Genomic DNA, 18,694 nt, shown 5'->3' on the forward strand with positions numbered 1-18,694 from the left:
TTCGCGTAGTTCGCGTTTCGTAAATGCCTACCCGCCCCCCCCGGACTGAACTATGGGTCATCGCTCCGCTTAAACCATTTACAACAGAGCACGCGGAGACGTCGTGAGCCGTGAGACCCAGAAGGGGAAGCACGGACGGTAGAGCGAACAGCAAACTCGGTGTGTTAATTTCGTGTCGCGGTGTGGACACCACCACCATCCCTCACCACCACCACCCCTCACCACCACCCCTCACCACCACCCCTCACCACCACCACCCCTCACCACCACCGCCACCCCTCACCACCACCACCGCCACCCCTCACCACCACCACACAGAGGGCTGTTTGCTCGTTGAGTGCCGAATACGAAAGGGCGAGCCCCGACGTTGGGGTGGAGACTTGACTACCACCTTGCGCCTTGCACAGGTGAGCGCCGCCTCTCATCGTCGATTGAGCCACAGAGGCAACGATCCACGGCGCTGTTTGCCCCGCGACATTCACGGCCAGCCGGAATCTGTTTAGCGGCTCAATTAAAACGAATGTCTCTGTGGCCTGCGTACCTTATCATTACAGACCAATTCAGATTCTTACTGGTCACCTCGTGTCACTTAAACATCTCAACGTGCATCCTACAAAGTCCCATCACAAAGGAGAAACACAAACAAATAGACATTTAAAAAAAACTAAATTTCCCTTTATAAAAATACGGGTACATCGTATGGGTTGACAGGTATGATAATATGTCTTTGGTTTAGGTTGAGTGATTAAAATGCCAATGTGTGTCGTCCACCCTCCACCAAATAAATAGATAACGTTTTTTGTTCCTCGAGCACACCGGCAGTTTTTGGATAACGTAACATTTCACAGTACGACATTTCGCTGGGAGTTTGCAAATAAACACTTGGGTTGTGATTTCTTACAAATATGTTTTCAAGCCGCACTCAGCTGTCTGCTGGTTTCAAATTATTTTGATGTCTCTCAATTTCAATAAATTCTCTAATTATCCTTTGCCAAGAGTCATGAGTTTTATATAGAACATCAAAGTTATAAAACAAAATAGAATGGCCTTGCGCGACAGATATGCTCCACAACTGCCAACTGTTGTGTTTTTCGAGCACGTTGATGTTCCTGTGATATATATATTTTTTTAATAATGTGCCGATATTTGTTCCAATTGATGTTTCTCCCCTTCTGTTGAGTCTGATTTTAACTGGTGCCACTACAGAGCCGTGTCCTCCCGCGCTGCAGTGCGTGCAAGGTGGAGTTGGCAGCATGGCGAACGCCGTAGACGATGGACAACTCTTCCCGGCCATGCCAAGGGGGCCCCTGGACTTGTATCGTGCAAAGGCGTCCTTCGACTGGAGACAGATGGCCCTCTTCATAGACAGCGAAGAAATTCTGCACTTCAGGGTGCCTTGTTTAAATGTGTTTTTTTAATGCAGTCAGGAATTTTTTTTTGCAGACGCTGGATAATAATTGAACGTTGCCCTTCTCGAAAAAAATAAAAAATATGCCGAGCTTTAGCCTTTGAGAGGGGTCGGCAACCGAAATGACAAGAAGAAACATTTCTTTTTCGAAATCGGTATAAAACTCAATATTTCAAGAGCCGCAATGTATGTGAATACATACATTACGTCACTAAGCAATCCGTAAAGAGCCGCACGCGGCTATAGAGCCACAGGTTGTCAACCCATGCCCTATGACAACATCCCACGGAGTGCCCTCTATGTCGTCAGAAGCTGAGAAGGAGTTAAGCCAGAATAGTGCTTGGATGGGTGGCCACAATGCACACCAGATTATCATCGGCGTCTGCGGAGCTGTGCTAAGTTTTAGGCAGCACAGAGTAGCACAGCAAAATCCATCGTACTGTGCTCCTGACCTTCAATAACACACACTGACCAGCATGAAGTACGGCAAAATAACCACCATGACCTGCATTTCGTGGGGAGTCCTTCATCCAGCAGTGGAATGACAAAAGGGTTGTACACTTACAAAAAGTGGGCAGACATGAGTTAATCAGACTTTTCAAGCTCCCTTATAAATGTACCGAGCCAATTGTGCCACAGTGCTATGCCATTTAGGCCACCTAGTCTAAACTTAGGGGTGGGTTTACGAATCACGGTATGACATTGTCTCATATACGAACTGGTGGTGTCCCCTGTTATGATTGTGTGTAGAAACTGGTGTTTTCTGTGCTGGAGAAGGACCCACTCTTTGCACGGCAGCCTGGTGAAGACGTGCCCATGGAGCGCAAACGTGAACTCGCCTTCCTGCAATGCCGCCGTCTCTTTGAGTATGACTTCCTGCCCCTGGAGGATATGATGCAGTGCCCCTTGAAGATAGTGGCCCTGAACGAGTGCCTTAACATGTATGGTCACGATAGCTGCCCCAAGTACCAGCTCAGCAAACAGGTGCGTGCGTGCCTTCCAATGTGTGGACAACAGTAATTTGGTTCAGTGTATAAATGTCAGGGGATAACCAGTTGGATGGGTGGAACGGTGGCATGGTTGTTTGCGCACTTCAACATGAACACAAACTGAATTACATTCCCTTTCATGGGAATGGTATCTTAAACGGTGTTGCATACCCCTTCAGCAATGTGTCAAATCACTGACCAGCATGGTGAAATAAATTATAAAACACTCCAAGGCTGGCACAGCATGGGGAGGTCTTCATCAACCAGTGGATCACGGACTAATAAAGGGCTGTATATTTAGATACTTTTTTTATTTTAACTAAATGGATAAACATGTTACTAATCAATTGGCTTATCTTGTTCATGATGCTTAAATGCAATAACATGTAAAATGATCATTAATTTTCTTGTCACTATATGTTAGACATTTTATCTGTTGTGTCCGTGGCTTATATGGGCATTAGTGTTGGGAACAATGAGTACACCTGACTATTTAGGATATTATATTCTTAGTTTTTTCGGTAAAGTCACGTTGAAGAGAAACAACAAAATAACAAAATATATATAAAACAATAAAAAATTCTCACGACGTTTCGACCATAACTCAAACGGTCATCATCAGGTGTGTCGGTTTGCATAAATTTATTTTGAAAACGGCATATTTATATATTTATATATAAATATGCGAATGCAGTCCGAGATATGGCGTTTGGTTTCTCCAATGTAACTACTACCACAGAGGCAACTTAGTTTGTAGACACCAGGGTATTGTATGTCCGGAATCACATCTTTTACAGACGGAACCAGATCACGGATTTTATGTAATGTGTTGAAACGGACCTGGATCTTGTGTTTATTCAAGATTTTGGAGATCTTTTTTGTGATCCCAGCAATGTAGCAGACCTTAAACACGGTAGGACCAACACCTCGGCCGTAGCAGATCATTGTTCTAATTCAGTAGGCTCACATGCCATTGACTTTTCCAAGACGGAGGTTCTTTGTAAGCCATCTGGCTTCCATGAGAGATTCGTTCATGAGGCTATCCACATATACAAGCACAGAGACAATTTCAACCGAGAAGATGGATTCTATCTTAGCAATCATTGGAAAGATTTGATAAATCATTTCAGTTCTTGATTGATTGTTCACGCTTACAGTGGCTTTCAGACAGCATACATAAAAACAAATTTCGTCTCCCCCCTCCTCTTTTCAAAAAATAGATGGACTAGTCCTGGGCAAACTGCCAATCGTTGCGCGTGACGCAAACGTTATTGTTTTTATAAATAAATAAATAAATATGCCGTTTTCAAAATAAATGTATGCAAACCGACACACCTGATGATGACCGTTTGAGTTATGGTCGAAACGTCGTGAGAATTTTTTATTGTTTTATATATATTTTGTTATTTTGTTGTTTCTCTTCAACGTGACTTTACCGAAAAAACTAAGAATATGAATTACTGCAGTCACGAAAGCTTTAAATCAAAATTTATTTAGGATATTATTAGTGGGGTGGAGCTGTGGCACAGTGGTTAGCAAACTGCGCTATGAACCTGGCCACCTATATTCCCAGGTTAGGCTAACGTCAATAGCAAGAGATATTTGGACCTGTTTTGGGAACCCATTCTTCACAAACCTGCACTGACCAGCATAGTGAAGTAAGGTCAAACAGCCCCCATTACCGACATGACATTAGGAGGGCTTTGTCCAACGGTGGATTGATCATGGACTGTAAATTTTATTTATTGTTAGAATTTGTCCATGATAATACCGTTTGTATTTATACATTTCTGTGTGTGTAAATACTTACTGTGAAGTGGACATTGGAAAAAAAGATATGAACCTTGCTTCATGCATGCCGCACAGGCAATGTACACCCTCTTCTTATCCTGGCAGGCCATTAATGTTTAACTGAAAAACACTTTATCTATGGTCTTATCACATCTCAGCTCAGCTGAAATCCACAACCTCATTTTCCTTGAGGAAAATTTCGTTAGTTTTCAGTCTGATAAGCAATTATGTGGAATTAATTGCATGTTGGTAAACATGTGGAATTATTTTCAAAGAAATGCCTTTAAATGATATTTTTTTAAATTCCAGTCTTTAAGCATTTCAGCGAGCCAGCCACGTTCATGCCATAGAGATTAAAGTCCATTCTAAAGGTCATGGCTTTTTCAAAGTTTAGAATTGCAGGAATCACTTTAGACAAAGTACAGTATATGTGTGTTTCATGCCACGCACTTTGCATTGTAAATTCCTTTCCAAATATGTTTGTTTTTCACTTTTGCAATAGAAAATGTAATCTTTGCAAAATGATTCATGAAATCATCGACCAGTAAGTTTGACTTATTCCAATGACATCTCTGATGGTGTTTTGCTATATCTTAGCCGAGGAATAAATAACACTTTGGAAATGCGTCATGTTCTACGGGCTCTTTGTACCCGTGGTAGTTATTAATGATCACTGCTAATACTGTTAAACTTTGACCTTCACAGTACCAGCTTCCACGGTTATATTTTCCCATTCCAAATTGAAACATTAGCCTTCATTGTATTTTATAATAAAATGTTTGCTATAGTTAATTTCCATCGTATTATCTTTTAACCATAATCATATTATAAAATAAACACATTCCTGCGGAGGGAGCTGGTAGGAACGTTGGGTTGCTCGTTCAATGGCCAGGGTCAATGGCGGCGTGGTGTATTCCGCAAATATGCCCGACTGTGAGGGCGGGCACAAGCCGGCGTGAGTAAGTTAAACGTTGAGTTTTATAAGGGCACCACGGGGTGACCAGCCCCTCCCCACCCAGCCCCACCCCTCCCACCCAGCCCCACCCCACCCTCCCCTCCACACCCAGCCCCTCCCCACCCAGCCCCTCCCTACCCTCCCCTCTCCACCCAGCCCCACCCCTCCCACGTGGACAGACATCCACAGACATACACAATTAATCCCCTGCCCCCTGTGAATTAATCCCGGTTGGGCTTCCAGTCCATATAATGGCACCACGGGGTGACCAGTCCCTCCCCACCAAGGTCCAACCCACCCAGCCCCACCCCTCCCACCCCCCACCCAGCCCCACCCCTCCCACCCCCCACGCAGCCCCACCCACCCGACCAAGCCCCATCCCACCCACCCCTCCTCACCCAGCCCCTCCCCACCCAGACACTCCCTACCCTCCCCTCTCCACCCAGCCCCACTCCTCCCACGTGGACAGACATCCACAGACATACACAATTAATCCCCTGCCTCCTGTGAATTAATCCCGGTTGGGCTTCCAGTCCACTACGTTTCCTACCAGTAAAATGACGTAACAATACGATTCATAACCAAGCACAACTAGCAATGGTCTTGAGTTGCAGGCACTTGTGGTTTCACATCACTGCTTTGAACCATTTCTTGAATGTGCTCTTGTGATATCTCTTTAGATGTTTGGTGGAACTGTAAAAAACTCAGGATCAGAGAGACATGAAGAATTCGTCCGCAAAACAGATTCAATGGAGGTGAGCAAAGATACGAATGGTGTTGTTAAAGGAATTTGTTGGAGAAACATAACACAACTAATGAAGTCTTCTTAAAATACCTCATCTGATTTTCAATAAAGTTTGGAAAGTTGCTTAATTATTTAAAGTTCACTGCACACCGAATACCATAAAAGTGATGTGAAGTAATGACACATGCCATGAATGTCCTGTAAAATACGTCTGTGTTACAGATTTTTGGCTGCTTTGCACTGACAGAGTTGAGCCATGGCAGTAACACCAAGGCCATGCGAACAACAGCCACCTATGACCCTAAAACACAGGTGAAGTCCTCACAGCACATTAAGAATGGACAATTATGTGACCAGCTGGCTCAGGGATCAGAGAACTGAACGATAACTGTTGAGATCCTCGGTTAAATTCCATGCTGATTAAAACAGATTCTTGAATGTATAGTGTTGACTGTTCACTGGTGACTGCACGTTAACCCATCCCATAAAATCTAGTCCTACACTAAATTTGGCGAAATTCCAGCCTGGTTACACTGCTCTGCGAGATATCCTTCGTCTTACGAGGCCAAAAGTGCAATTGGCATCAAACTGGGAGAGCCCTTGAATAAACACTAACAAGTACATTATGCTGTATTCTAAGAAAAACAATGGTTCCTATTAAGCTACAAAATAGTGTGATTAGCCTCCTTGATGAACATGTGAATTTCATATGCATGAGTGTAAGTCTATGTGTAATTGTTCAAATAGCCAATATATTACTAATTACACATAATGTGGCAATAAATCATTATACCATCACACATTTTTTATATGCATATTAAAAGGGAGGTTAAAAAATACAGTGTTAGAAACATCACCTTGTGGAGCGCTATTCAAAGTTGTTAAAGTGCACAGTGATTATGTTGGTGCGTGTCTGGGGAACCTTCATCTTATTTTCATCACTAACTTACATTATAATGCTGCTTGTTTCTAATGATTAATATTTTCACACTTGGAACCATTTCTGCAAACACATGGCGGGCATGCATCTGTTGTCATTGAAGTGCCCTGTTGCAAAGTTTTTGCGTGCCCTGACAGGAGTTTGTGATCAACACTCCGGACTTTGAAGCCGCAAAGTGTTGGGTTGGGAACTTGGGAAAAACGGCAACGCACGCAGTCGTGTTTGCACAACTCTACACGCCGGACGGTCATTGTCATGGGCTACATTCCTTCGTGGTGCAGGTGGGTGGGAGACAATTTATTGGGTAACGGAGTTTTGTGTTAGTTCAACTAAATATCTTTAAATGTATTTTATTGCTCTAAGAGGACTGCACAAAAAGGCATGGCATAACATCTTTTGTCTGCACTTAATTTGGATAAATTCAAGTACTGAGAATGAAAATTATTGGTTTGGCTGTCATGCAAGAAACCTTACTCAGTGGCTGTCCGAGTGGGAAAGTTCTGCCCCCTACTGTGGACCATAGGTCACGTGATGGGATCTCAGAAGTAATTCTATGAGAGCCACTTACCCTGGGCCACTCCCTCTCACGAAGGGTTGCAATGCTTTGTTTCAGATTTAAATTGATACTTCATCCCATGGCATGACGATGATAGTGCAATTCAAATACTATGAGCAAAACATATTTCATAAATTTTAAAAAGAAAATGGTGATTATGGGAATAATAATTATGGTAATTGAGGTGCTGATGGACGATGTCATTATGGTGTGTAGGTCAGGGACACAAACACCTTGCTCCCCAGGCCAGGCATGTTGGTGGGTGACATGGGCAAGAAGCTGGGAATGAATGGACTTGACAATGGGTAAAAAGATTATTATTTCCACTCACAAAATGATATGCAATTGTATAAGTAATCCACATTAACATTATTTACTAAAAACAAGTTTTAAGAATATAAAAGTATGATTATACAATACACAAACATCAATAATTAATTTGATATATACACATAATTTATGCGTGTTTGTTGTGTACAGGTTTGTTTTCTTTAATAACGTCCGCATTCCTCGAGGTAATTTGCTAAACAAAACTGGCGATGTGACACCTGAAGGGAAATACGTCACCCCTTATAAGGTATCTAATGACGGTTGTCCTTCACATGCCCATTCGCACTCATTCGTCGTCATTCACATGTGTGTATCTGCATGTGCAGTTGGTGTCACCTGAAATAACAGTGGACTCTTATTGCATGGATGTCATGTGTTTTTATGCAACCATTAATTTCTATGGTTTACTGACAAAAAAATAGTTCACCGTAATGTAACCTATTTATAAATAAGTACTTCCATTTCAGCTGAATTATTGAAAATAATACGATGGATTACGTGTTTATTCTCTTTGTGTCATTACTCAGAATAATGTTAATGATTCGGCACAAATGTTTTCAAACCCCAGTCCTCATGTTCCACATACTTTGTTAATATTTACTCCTATTCTGAACTCAAATGTAAATTTGGCACTGTATGCGATTATTATATACAGTTGCCATAGGTGAAGGTTAAAAAGTGGAAAGGCCTCCACTGGGAGAGAGCTCTAGAGCCCTACTGGAAGGTATGTTCATAAATAGTTGCCCCGCACCTCCGATTAGTATGGTTGGCTAAGTAAGGCGCGAATTAAGTTCAACATACGCACATAGTCACAATCTAAATATGGTTTGCTGTGGAAGCTTGAACAAAACCTCATGTTTAGGATCTGCTGCTTTAGCAGAGCCGCTTACTCTGCAACTTGTTTTTTCATGTTTGACGGTACAGAATTGTGTTGCTTCTGCAATTCACTAGGACCCCAAGCGTCGTTTCGGTGCCAGCCTGGGCATGCTGTCTGGTGGTCGTGTGGGCATAACAGGCATGGGTGTGACCAACCTCAAGATCTGTATGACCATCAGCATTCGCTACTCAGCTGCTAGGCACCAGTTTGGCCCCACAGACAACCAGGAAATCCCTGTGCTGGAGTACCAACTTCAGGTAAATGGTCTACAGCTGTGTCACATGCTCACACAGTATAAGCTAAACATCCATCGTAAATATCCATCCACAAATCTAGATATGCATGTTTTTTTTATTTGCTGTTATATATTTTATTCTTTGAAAATATGCAGACCCAATTTTGCATGTTATGTTTCTCTTTAATATCTGTGGGTGTCTGGTTTTTCGTAATTGAAAGGCGGTTGTAAGTTCAGATTCTGGTTGGAGGTTGACACAGCCTTTCTTCTCTGTTGGGGCATCAAAATGAGTACCCATTTGTAGGGAAATCCAAAAGTGGTTGTGCTTTGGAAATGAATAATTTCCACCACTGGCTCAGGGCTGTAGATGGGATATGACCACCACCCCATGCTAAATAGAATGGGAAACTACTCTGACTTTAAATACTGTATGTGACTGGGCTGAGACCTTCAATCTCACTGTGGACAAGAATGCATTTCAACTTGGATAACTGCCTAAAGCTCAGACACAGGATTATCAGTGGTTCTTACTCAGTGGTCTCACATGAATTAACCCCCTTCAGCATTTCACCAATATTTTTCTTATTCAATTCTCATTTTTATTTTACAGCAATGGCGGCTGATTCCCTTTCTGGCTGCCACCTACGCCTGGAACAATTTTTACAAAACACTGTTCTTCAACTATGCAGAGTTGCAGATGGGGATCATGCAGAAGGACAACAGTGAGCGGCAGGTAAAACGTGTCTTTATTTACGATTTAAATTTGTTTTTTTTTTACAATATTGCCTGCCAAACACGAGTCTACTGTTAAGATTTTCATATTTAGAAATTCACGTCCAAAATAAATTTGATTGAAATATGAAAATGAACTGCTTTATGGATGTATGTATACGCATTTGAAGTGTTTATTCATTTCGGTTATATATTTTAATCACTGGATATCCCATCTTTTTTCCACAAATGTGACCCCTATGGCGTGGACAGAGTGAGCTAGGCCGTGAGATCCATGCTCTGTCAAGTAGCAGTAAGGCCCTGTCGGCGTGGACCGCAAGAGACGCCATCCAGGAGAGCCGTGAGGCCTGTGGAGGCCATGGATACCTGGCCAGTGAGGGCCCTTCCTGAGCTCTACACCCATGACTCCTGACTCCTCTGTCCTCTACACCCACCCCTGTGTTTCCACCCCATCACTAAAAATAATCCTTCTCGTGGGCAGTCTATTTAAGCCATGCCTTGCCAACCTATGTTCTGATTTACAGTGGGCCAAGGGCTGATTTCATAATAGTTTACACTTGCATGGGATTATGTATTAATGAGTTGTCCCCCAGTAATCCTCAGCACATCCTTGACGCGACGTGTTGAATATTACTGTCCCGTTGCCATCCCTTACAGTCCCCAGTGGTTGGCAGATGGGACCCTGATGTATTGCAACGAGCTTGCGGAGGCTTTCATCGAGCCTTAGATTGGTCATGGCTAATCATGATGAAGAGAGCCCATTGATATGTGACATCCCACCTTTCAAAAGTGTTCTGAGTAAAATAACTGCTGCAAGCATTGGAAATTAAATTAATTGATCGAACAATATTTGAAACATTTAATTATTATCATTTTATTTAAATATTCAATGAACGTCTCGTTAAATAATGGCTGGAGCCATTTAGCATGGTTGACTACGTACGGTGTTAAAGAAGTTCAACACACACATATATACATGGCGGTATTGTGGTGCTGTATGAAAGGTTTCCGGGAAAATGTGCTCTCCATGGAACCCTTGCGACTGTGTGCTGCGCTGCAGTGAACCGGCTGGGGGAACTGCGGGATGGTAACGATCCCAATTGCACGTACGAGGGAGAGAACAACGTCCTCCTGCAGCAGACCAGCAACTACCTCATGTCCTGGGTCAATCGGAAGCCAGCAGGTGCGAGAGAGTGTAGGGAAATCACATTTAACGTGACGTATGTCCAAAGGAGATGGTACGTGAGGGACAGGCTGAGAGTTAATGGATTAAGGAATGTGCATGAGCAAGCAAAAAGGAGCATTGTGCACGCAGAAAAGGCAGTTGGATGCATGCTGGGAATTAGAGATGTAACCATGTGCATGTAATTGTGCCTCCACTTGGTTTATTTTTAAAATGTCTATGTTGTGGGCATGTGATGCCACTTAGATTCGGTAATGAAAATACATTTGTACATTCATTAAATGGATCAAATAATATGTATGAGAGTTGAATATATGTGATTCGTAATAAATTTTTGTTCATGTTAAATATACGGTATTGCAGTGAGCAACATTTTCCAACAATGTAACACAAACGACAAATTCAAACAAAAAACTGTAAATAATTGATTCTTGAATCATGACCTTAAATATTGACAATTCATCACATTAGGGGAATGTGATGTATTGCCTTGTATATTGTGAGAAAAAACATGGGACGCTGCTGAGAAGATGTGAAAGGTGTGACTGAGTGTTTTATGATTTGCACGAACAGACATCCAGTCCCCAACTGGCTCGGTGGACTTCCTCAGAGACCGCATCAGTATCCTGCAACAAAAGTTCTCGGCTAAAACAGAACAAGAATGTCTTGATTCGTCCAGTAAGAGAAATTTATCAGCTTTGTTCAATTGAAGTATATATTTTACATTGAAAAATAAACATTTAAATGTTGCATTTTCAGCCCGGGAAAGACTCGATATATTAACGATTCAAAAGGCTATGTAGTTTGCACTTTGTGAACGCTTTGCCGCTACAATTTAACCGTGTGACAAGCCTGTTTGTGTTGCTGCTTTGCAGTGCCTCTGGCGGCGTACAAGTGGCTGGTTTGCTTCCTGCTCCGAGAGAGCACCAGCAAGTACGAGCGGGAGAGAGCGGCTAGCAGCTCTGACTTTGAGGCCAGGAACAACTCACAGGCACGTATGCCATCACTTTGGGGCCCAAAGACTTAATTGTGACTCAAAAGGCTGCATTTAAAATTATAGAACTCCTCTCATCCGCGGCCCGATACCCCGCAACTTCTTTTATCAGTAGAGTCCTCCAACTATTATCCGCGGCACTTTTTCATTCCTATCGTATGCGATTATCCACGATTTAACTCGTGCATAGCAAAGCTGCTTCCTGACACTTGGCAAGGGTTTGTTCTTGTGCCTCTTCTGACTTAGAAGTCACCAGCCACCACTGTGTTTCATACACTGTCTCACTGGGCACGGGTCCCAGAAAATTATCTGGTTACTCAGGTGGGTCGTGAATTGAGAAAGTTTGGGAACCTCTGTTCGAAATGACCAAAATATGAACATGCACATGACTACCAACAGGAGGTGCTGTTGCAGAACAGAAACTTAACATTCACCCCCAGGAACCTCATGACATCTTACTATATGCGGTCTTGTTTACTGCATTGATCGCGTTTTATATACATGTGTTTACTTCCACAGTTTGTCATGTGTTTTTCTAGTTCATAAAGCACACAGCATGCACAGTAATTTATAAATATTAATCGCTCTACTTAGTGCATGTGGGCTCGTGAAACAATAATAACGCATCACTGCAAGTATATCAACGATGTAGTTCAGCTCTCCGATGAAAATGAGAGATCGGTGGACAGCCATTTTGTCAATATACTTTTGGACGAAGGCCTCACTACTTTATGTGGATCGTGGGGGATATTCTACCTTGTACCTCGCCGGTCAGTGTGGGTCGGTGACGGCGATAAGCATAGACGGGGGAGCATAGAAGCAGATTACAATAATTTCACTGAACTGCCCTCGGCTGCAGTGGACTTTTACATTTCTGTTAATGAAGCTAATTTATCTGTCTCTGCCTAAAGCCATGGTGCATGTCAGAACTTGCATTTCATTTGTTATGCACAGGTGTTCTACTGCCGCTCGTTGGCGATTGCTTTTGTGGAGCATGTGGTGTTGGAGCGGTTCCACACGCTGGTGCACGACCCGGCGGTACCAGCAGGTCTGCAGCCTGTGCTGCACCGCCTGGCTGCACTGTACGGCCTCTGGAGCCTGGAGAAGCATGCGGCCACGCTCTACCAGGGTACCACACATCTCTCCGCCCCTCTGACTTCCCTCACTGTCCAGAGCGGGCCTTGGCAGCATCATGTCATCTGTGCCTGCATAGCAGGCAGTGCTAATGGACTTCTTGCAAAGGGGGCTCTATGGTGCTCTGCGTGTTTTACACTGCAGATATTATAGAACTATGTGGAATGTTAGGCTTGCGTACATTGGCCACTAAAAATAAGTTTTAGTGTTTTAAAAGTGGAGCACGACGGCCAGATACAGGGCCGTCGTTGTAGTGCATCTAAGATGAACTTGTCTCTATAATTCATCAAAATGATAAACGCTGTTCTCATCACTATAGGAAAACGTTAGGCACATTAATTATTCATAATTCTAATACATTTTACTCTTGCATCCAATTTTATCTGTTTTACCACATGCTGTAAAAGCTGTTTGACATTGTGTTGTAGGCATTGCCTTCCCCAGATGAAACATGAGCCAAAAGTTCCTGGATGTCCTTGGAGCATTCAGATTCCACTAAAATGCTAGTTAAATTAACCCCAGTATTCTAACAGATCAATAATCCCTTTGGCCTGGCAAAATTACCTCTCCAGGATTTATATATAAATGAGATTTGTATGCCTTTATGGAGGATATCCGTCAATGATAAGGAAGTGTTTTTCTAATCTTTCCCGAAATTTTGTTTCAATTATATTTTGCTTGCCGTTACAGGAGGCTACATCATTGCCAGTGCTCCCCTGCAGCTCATAAGGAACTCAATCGTCCGCCTTTGTGCTCAGGTGCTGTCTCATTGTGCACTTTACCAGTGCCTACACTAGACACACTGAACCATGTTGATGGGTGTTATAATCTCTGATACCACTTCAAACTACATGAACATTTTGCACGTGTGGCATCCTTACAAGTATCAATAGAGTGTATTTTAGTTGCTTGTCGTGGAGTTCTTGAAGTGTGCACAGGGCAGTAGGGCATATGGTTATCGCTTTAATGTTTGTTACTACTCCTTCGCTTGTGTTTTGCAGTTAAAGGATGAAGCTGTGGCATTAGTGGATGTCTTTGCACCTCCAGACTTCATCCTCAACTCTCCCATTGGACGTGCTGATGGACAGGTCATCATCCATGCCTCTCCTCTGTTGTTATATATGCTTGTTAATTCTAATGTCTTGTTTAAAATTAGCACATCAGACAGTTTATTAATTCCTTTGTTTAAAACTAGGAATGATCCCACTCAAATTAACTGTTTTTACAAGGCAATAAGAACTTTAGTAGACGTTCACTTGCGAACAATTTTCTTGACAAATAAACGCGACTTTAATCATATTTATTATAATTCCTATCATCCCAGGACGTTATATTTCTAAGTGTGTGTGTGTGTTTTTTTTCCCGATTTGTTCAGTGACATCACTTAAACAATTATGGAAATAATCGCAACCAGTTGCTTAAGCCTTTCACGGAAAGCTCATGCCTGATTATTTCCATCATTTCCACCATTGCCATGGTTTCTTCTGTCCACCAGATCTACCAGAACCTGTGGAGCACCATGCTGCAGGGACCAGGTGTGCTGGAGCGGCCATCCTGGTGGCAGGAGATGTCCTCCATCAAGCCAGTGGTGGGCTCACTCCGCCCTAAGCTCTAGAGACTTGCACAGGAACACCTACTTTACAGAGGACGAGCCCAACAGCTCTCAAGTCCAGACCTTGCAACTTCTATCCTGGTAATCCAATCATTCGAAGTCTGCGGAATAATAATAATAGCTGAAATTCACATTTCCTATATCTTTTTTTTTTAGGGGTGGAGCAGTCTTTCAATGATTAGCTTACTGCACTATGCACCTGGCAACCAGTGTTTGCATCAGCGATGAGTGATATATAACCTGCACCCCACCCTCTTCCTTTGAACCAATCCACACCGACCAATGTGGTAAAATATGGTAGACAAAAACCCTCACCGTAAGGCCTTCATCCAGTGGTGGGTTTACAAAGGGTTGTACATTATTCTTTTAATATTATTTATCAGTTCACACATACTTGTTGTGCATGCTGATGAATAGTTTATGGCCATAGAGAGTTTTGTCGAGGAAAAGTTTTAAAGACTTGCGATTAGTTTACAATTGGAATACATTTGTGAAAAGCTGCAGCAAAGAATGGCCACTTTAATGTTTTTATAATCCATACTTTAACGAAGACCTTAGATATGCATGACACTTCATGCAGAATTTGGTTAAATTGACTCAAAAACAATGACGTTAGTTCCACACCCTATCTATCCTACAAGCATGCCCCTCATTAAACATTTAGATTTCTTTGGTGGGAGTTACTGCTCGAGCGGCCTTTTTTAACTTTAAAGTTTTTGATTTTATTACACAGCATTGTACATTCATAAAATAAACTGTAATATACTGTTTATGAGAATATGAAAGAAAACCATTAAGCAATTCATTTAAAGCAGTATACATGGTGTGTTCATGTACAACTCTTCTGTAAATCAACTGGTGGATGAGGACCTCTCCATGCCATGCAGATCATGGGGGTAATTGACCATACATCACATCTGTTAGTGTAGGTTGGTGAAATCTGTGGCTGTATATCTGGGAGGATAAAAAGTCTCGAAACAACACTGTCGTCTAATGCTCATCACATAGCCTGAAAGCCCGATGACCACTTTCGTGGTGATCACTCATCCAAATTCGATGCAGGCTCCAACTTACATCGGCTTCAGAGATCAGAGACATTACATGTGATAATAGGGTTTTTCCCTTTTTTTTTCTGGCAACAAAACTGAAACCTTTTTACGAGGATTCATGTCTGCATTAACCACAATACCTGCAGTCAAAATGCAAACAAAAAACATACTATGATAATATATGCATTGTCCTTGAAACTGATTGGTCCACACCTTTTGAGCCTCGAACCATTTGGTGCTATATTTTGGTACTGGCAAAAGAGGTCTAATGATGTACATTACATCTGGTTTAATCATAGGTTGTTCCATTATAAATTTGGGAAAATGCACCAGCCTGTTTTTTTTATTGGCCATGTTGGATGATTAACTTGGTTGAGTTAAGTGATTCATGCGCAACATTGAGACATTGCCTAATTTGGTCCGAAGACCTTATGAATTCCTCCCAACCCTGTATCGTGTCCCATTCCAGGAGAATAGCCATAAAGAGAGACATGCCTTCTTTTGGACCGTGGAGGTCACTTATAAATCAAATTGGTGGGAAGATGTAACCTTTCGCCTTTTGGAATTCCCATTTGAAATGGATACATGTGGCAGTAATAACTGCTGCTTTTCGGCCTTTTTATTCTTTCTGCCTCGATGATTTTAGGTGTGCAAATGAGCAGTGGTGTTGATTTCTATATTGCTGTATGTTCATATGTTTTGCCAATCTATAGTGTATATGTGGGGAGCTGCAGTAAGGTAGATAGTGCGCTGCACCTACGAATCCGGCAAGACGAGTTCGATTCCTGCTCATGGCCAACAAGTGAGGATTATCTGAACCAGTAATGGGCCTCCCCTAGGTCGACTCAGCCTCAAATGATGTATAAACGTTCTCACTGGGGAGGCCAAGGCAGCCTGGGCATGGTGCTGGATAACCTATCCTCCACTTGGCAGGATAAGATCAGACAACCAGGAATGACTCTTCTGTTGTGGGTGCTTTGCTAACAGTACTTGCCCCAACAGTCTGTTAAGTCTATGGGGGGGTATTTGTGCAGGTGCAAACAAAACTAGTTACATGACGACAGTAAAAGGAACATGCTTCTAAAATGAAGCACACAGCTATTTACACGTGGAAGTGTTGAAATACCAATAAACTCTTGTGATCGTCAGGCACTGATGCAGACCATACTTTTAACAGGTAACAATGTGGCAATAATTATAAATCCAATGGAATGCGGAAAATCATGATTTTAAATGCAAACAGACTATAAAAAGTGGTGCGATCTGAGGATTTACTTTCCTGCAAATTCCTTGCGTTGACTTTACTTGGCCTGTTGTTAAGGGTGCTTGATAGGCTATGTTTTAAGCGTTTGGTTCTGCGGTGCTAGATGTCCAAAGAGTTCCGAGGCTAGAACACTTGTGGGATGTGAACAACACAACCAATGTTCGGGCATTAAGGAGTTGTATGATGCTCGACTTACGTGGTGTATTCGTGCCAAAGGGATTGCCACTGCTCACTTTAACACATGGTTTCGTTCTGGTAGGTGTTCCAAGTGGGTTAATGATTTTGCCAGGATGAAAATAAAATAATATAGGTTAATGTTTTCACTTGGCACTTGGATCTTATTAACTGTTCTCATACATTTGGGTTTCATCTTGTTTACAAATGGATTATTTTGTTAAGGTTAGTGAGAGACGAAGTGCCTTTGAATGACGATTACCAATTAAAATGTAACGGTACATCGACTTATCGATATTGATTCTTAAGCTCTCGATACATGCACCATTGATTTATTTAAGAATCTGTTCGATTTGTATACTTGCAATAGATTCATGTGACCCATGCAGTCACTCAAGGCTTCTACAGTTGCCACGTTAAAGTTTGATTTAAAGCTTTCGTGACTGCAGGGATTCATATTCTTGGTTCTTTCGGTAAAGTCACATAGAAGGGAAACAATAAAATAATAAAAATATAAAACAATAAGATTCTCACGACGTTTCGACTGCAACACAAGAAATCATCATCAGGTATGAAAACCACAGCAAGAAATTTTGAAAAAAGTGGCTTTTTTATCGTTAGCACCATGGAGAGCGATGTGGCAGTTATTCAGATGGACGAGTCCATGTATGTTCGGAAAAGAGGAGGAGGGAGACGAAAATAATGGATGCGGTCTGAAAGCCACCGTAAGCGTGAACAATCAATTAAGACTCGAAATGGTTTATCAAATCCTTCCAATGATTGCTAAGCCAGAATCCATCTTCTCGGTTGAAATTGTCTCTGTGTTTGTATATGTGGATAGCCTCATGAACAAATCTCTCATGGTAGCCAGATGGCTTGCAAAGAATAGTTGCCACGTTAAATTATAAAACAACGTGGCAACTGCCATTGTAAGTCTTCAGTTGAACACGTTTGAGATTTGTGACTGAATGCAAAATAACTCGTTTGATGTTTGTGATCACGATTCAATGTGTATAAAATAGCTCAAAAGTAGTATGATTTTTTACAATGTTATACTGGTTTTGGGAAATCAGCTGAAACAACTGTTAGTAATTGCGGTTTTAAAATGCATTGTGGTGCATTTGAAATAAATTCTAATGTAGGCTGCAATTTGAATAAAAAGACAATAAAACATGTAATGTGTATGTCCATCTTTTGGATGATTCTCAACACCAAACCCCAAGAGACAACCCCCACTCGTTCCACATTTCCACTTCATTGTAGAAGTTGCAGGGTCCATAAAAAACATATGTTGAGTGGTACATGGGACAGCTTTTGGGTGCAAGGTTTTGCTCGAGGTTCATGTATGTAAAGATGAGCTTCATATAACAACACATAGCTCCAACTCGAGCTTAATTTCTGACTGAATATTCTCCGTTCACTGGTCTACCACTGGTGGTGAGACTGGGTTTTAAAGAAGGCTACTGTCTCTGGTGTAGGGCAATCAGCTTCAAAGATAATGAATATATTATCAGATAATGTTTGTTTGCATGTTCATCATAAGTACGGGTGGTTAATGCAGACTTGATTCTTTGAAACAGGTTTATATTTGGTGTGTGAACATCTTAACACCTATTTTATTACCAGAAAGGGTAAAAACCTATAATTTTTTATACTTTGATACTGGGTGATATTATTGTGTCATCCCAATTAAGTAGTTTTTAAGTAGCTCTTTATCATTGGAATG

At 41.9% G+C, this 18,694-nt stretch overlaps 1 protein-coding gene across 4 annotated transcripts; it reads left to right on the forward strand.

Annotated features, from left to right (window-relative positions):
- Positions 1 to 39: 39 nt before the first annotated feature.
- On the forward strand, positions 40 to 18,141 carry ACOX3 (acyl-CoA oxidase 3, pristanoyl). 4 transcript variants are annotated; one of them, XM_032950410.2, is made up of 18 exons: positions 40 to 159; positions 1,207 to 1,391; positions 2,159 to 2,392; positions 5,824 to 5,898; positions 6,111 to 6,200; positions 6,966 to 7,109; positions 7,601 to 7,689; positions 7,865 to 7,961; positions 8,666 to 8,848; positions 9,437 to 9,559; positions 9,811 to 9,931; positions 10,619 to 10,741; positions 11,315 to 11,419; positions 11,617 to 11,732; positions 12,690 to 12,864; positions 13,560 to 13,627; positions 13,871 to 13,957; positions 14,365 to 18,141. In XM_032950410.2, exons 2-18 carry the CDS (start codon positions 1,254 to 1,256, stop codon positions 14,482 to 14,484), a joined length of 2,088 nt encoding a protein of 695 aa, XP_032806301.1. In that variant the 5' UTR covers positions 40 to 159; positions 1,207 to 1,253; the 3' UTR covers positions 14,485 to 18,141. The 4 variants fall into 4 exon arrangements, with proteins under 4 accessions (XP_032806301.1, XP_032806304.1, XP_032806302.1 ...); XM_032950413.2 differs by having other exon boundaries at positions 50 to 159; positions 1,230 to 1,391; XM_032950411.2 differs by having other exon boundaries at positions 102 to 407.
- Positions 18,142 to 18,694: the final 553 nt, after the last annotated feature.

This window comes from Petromyzon marinus, chromosome 9 (genome assembly GCF_048934315.1).
Source record: "Petromyzon marinus isolate PM22_M1 ecotype Great Lakes invasive population chromosome 9, UKy_Petmar_22M1.pri1.0, whole genome shotgun sequence".
Classification (NCBI taxonomy): domain Eukaryota; kingdom Metazoa; phylum Chordata; class Hyperoartia; order Petromyzontiformes; family Petromyzontidae; genus Petromyzon; species Petromyzon marinus.

Bases quoted from the DNA above. Each gene is read 5' to 3' on its own strand.
- ACOX3 (XM_032950410.2), top strand. From the start codon at position 1,254: ATGGCGAACGCCGTAGACGATGGACAACTCTTCCCGGCCATGCCAAGG. The intron at 7,110-7,600 runs GTGGGTGGGAGA...TATGGTGTGTAG, and splicing joins TACATTCCTTCGTGGTGCAG to GTCAGGGACACAAACACCTT. The intron at 10,742-11,314 runs GTGCGAGAGAGT...TTGCACGAACAG, and splicing joins GGTCAATCGGAAGCCAGCAG to ACATCCAGTCCCCAACTGGC.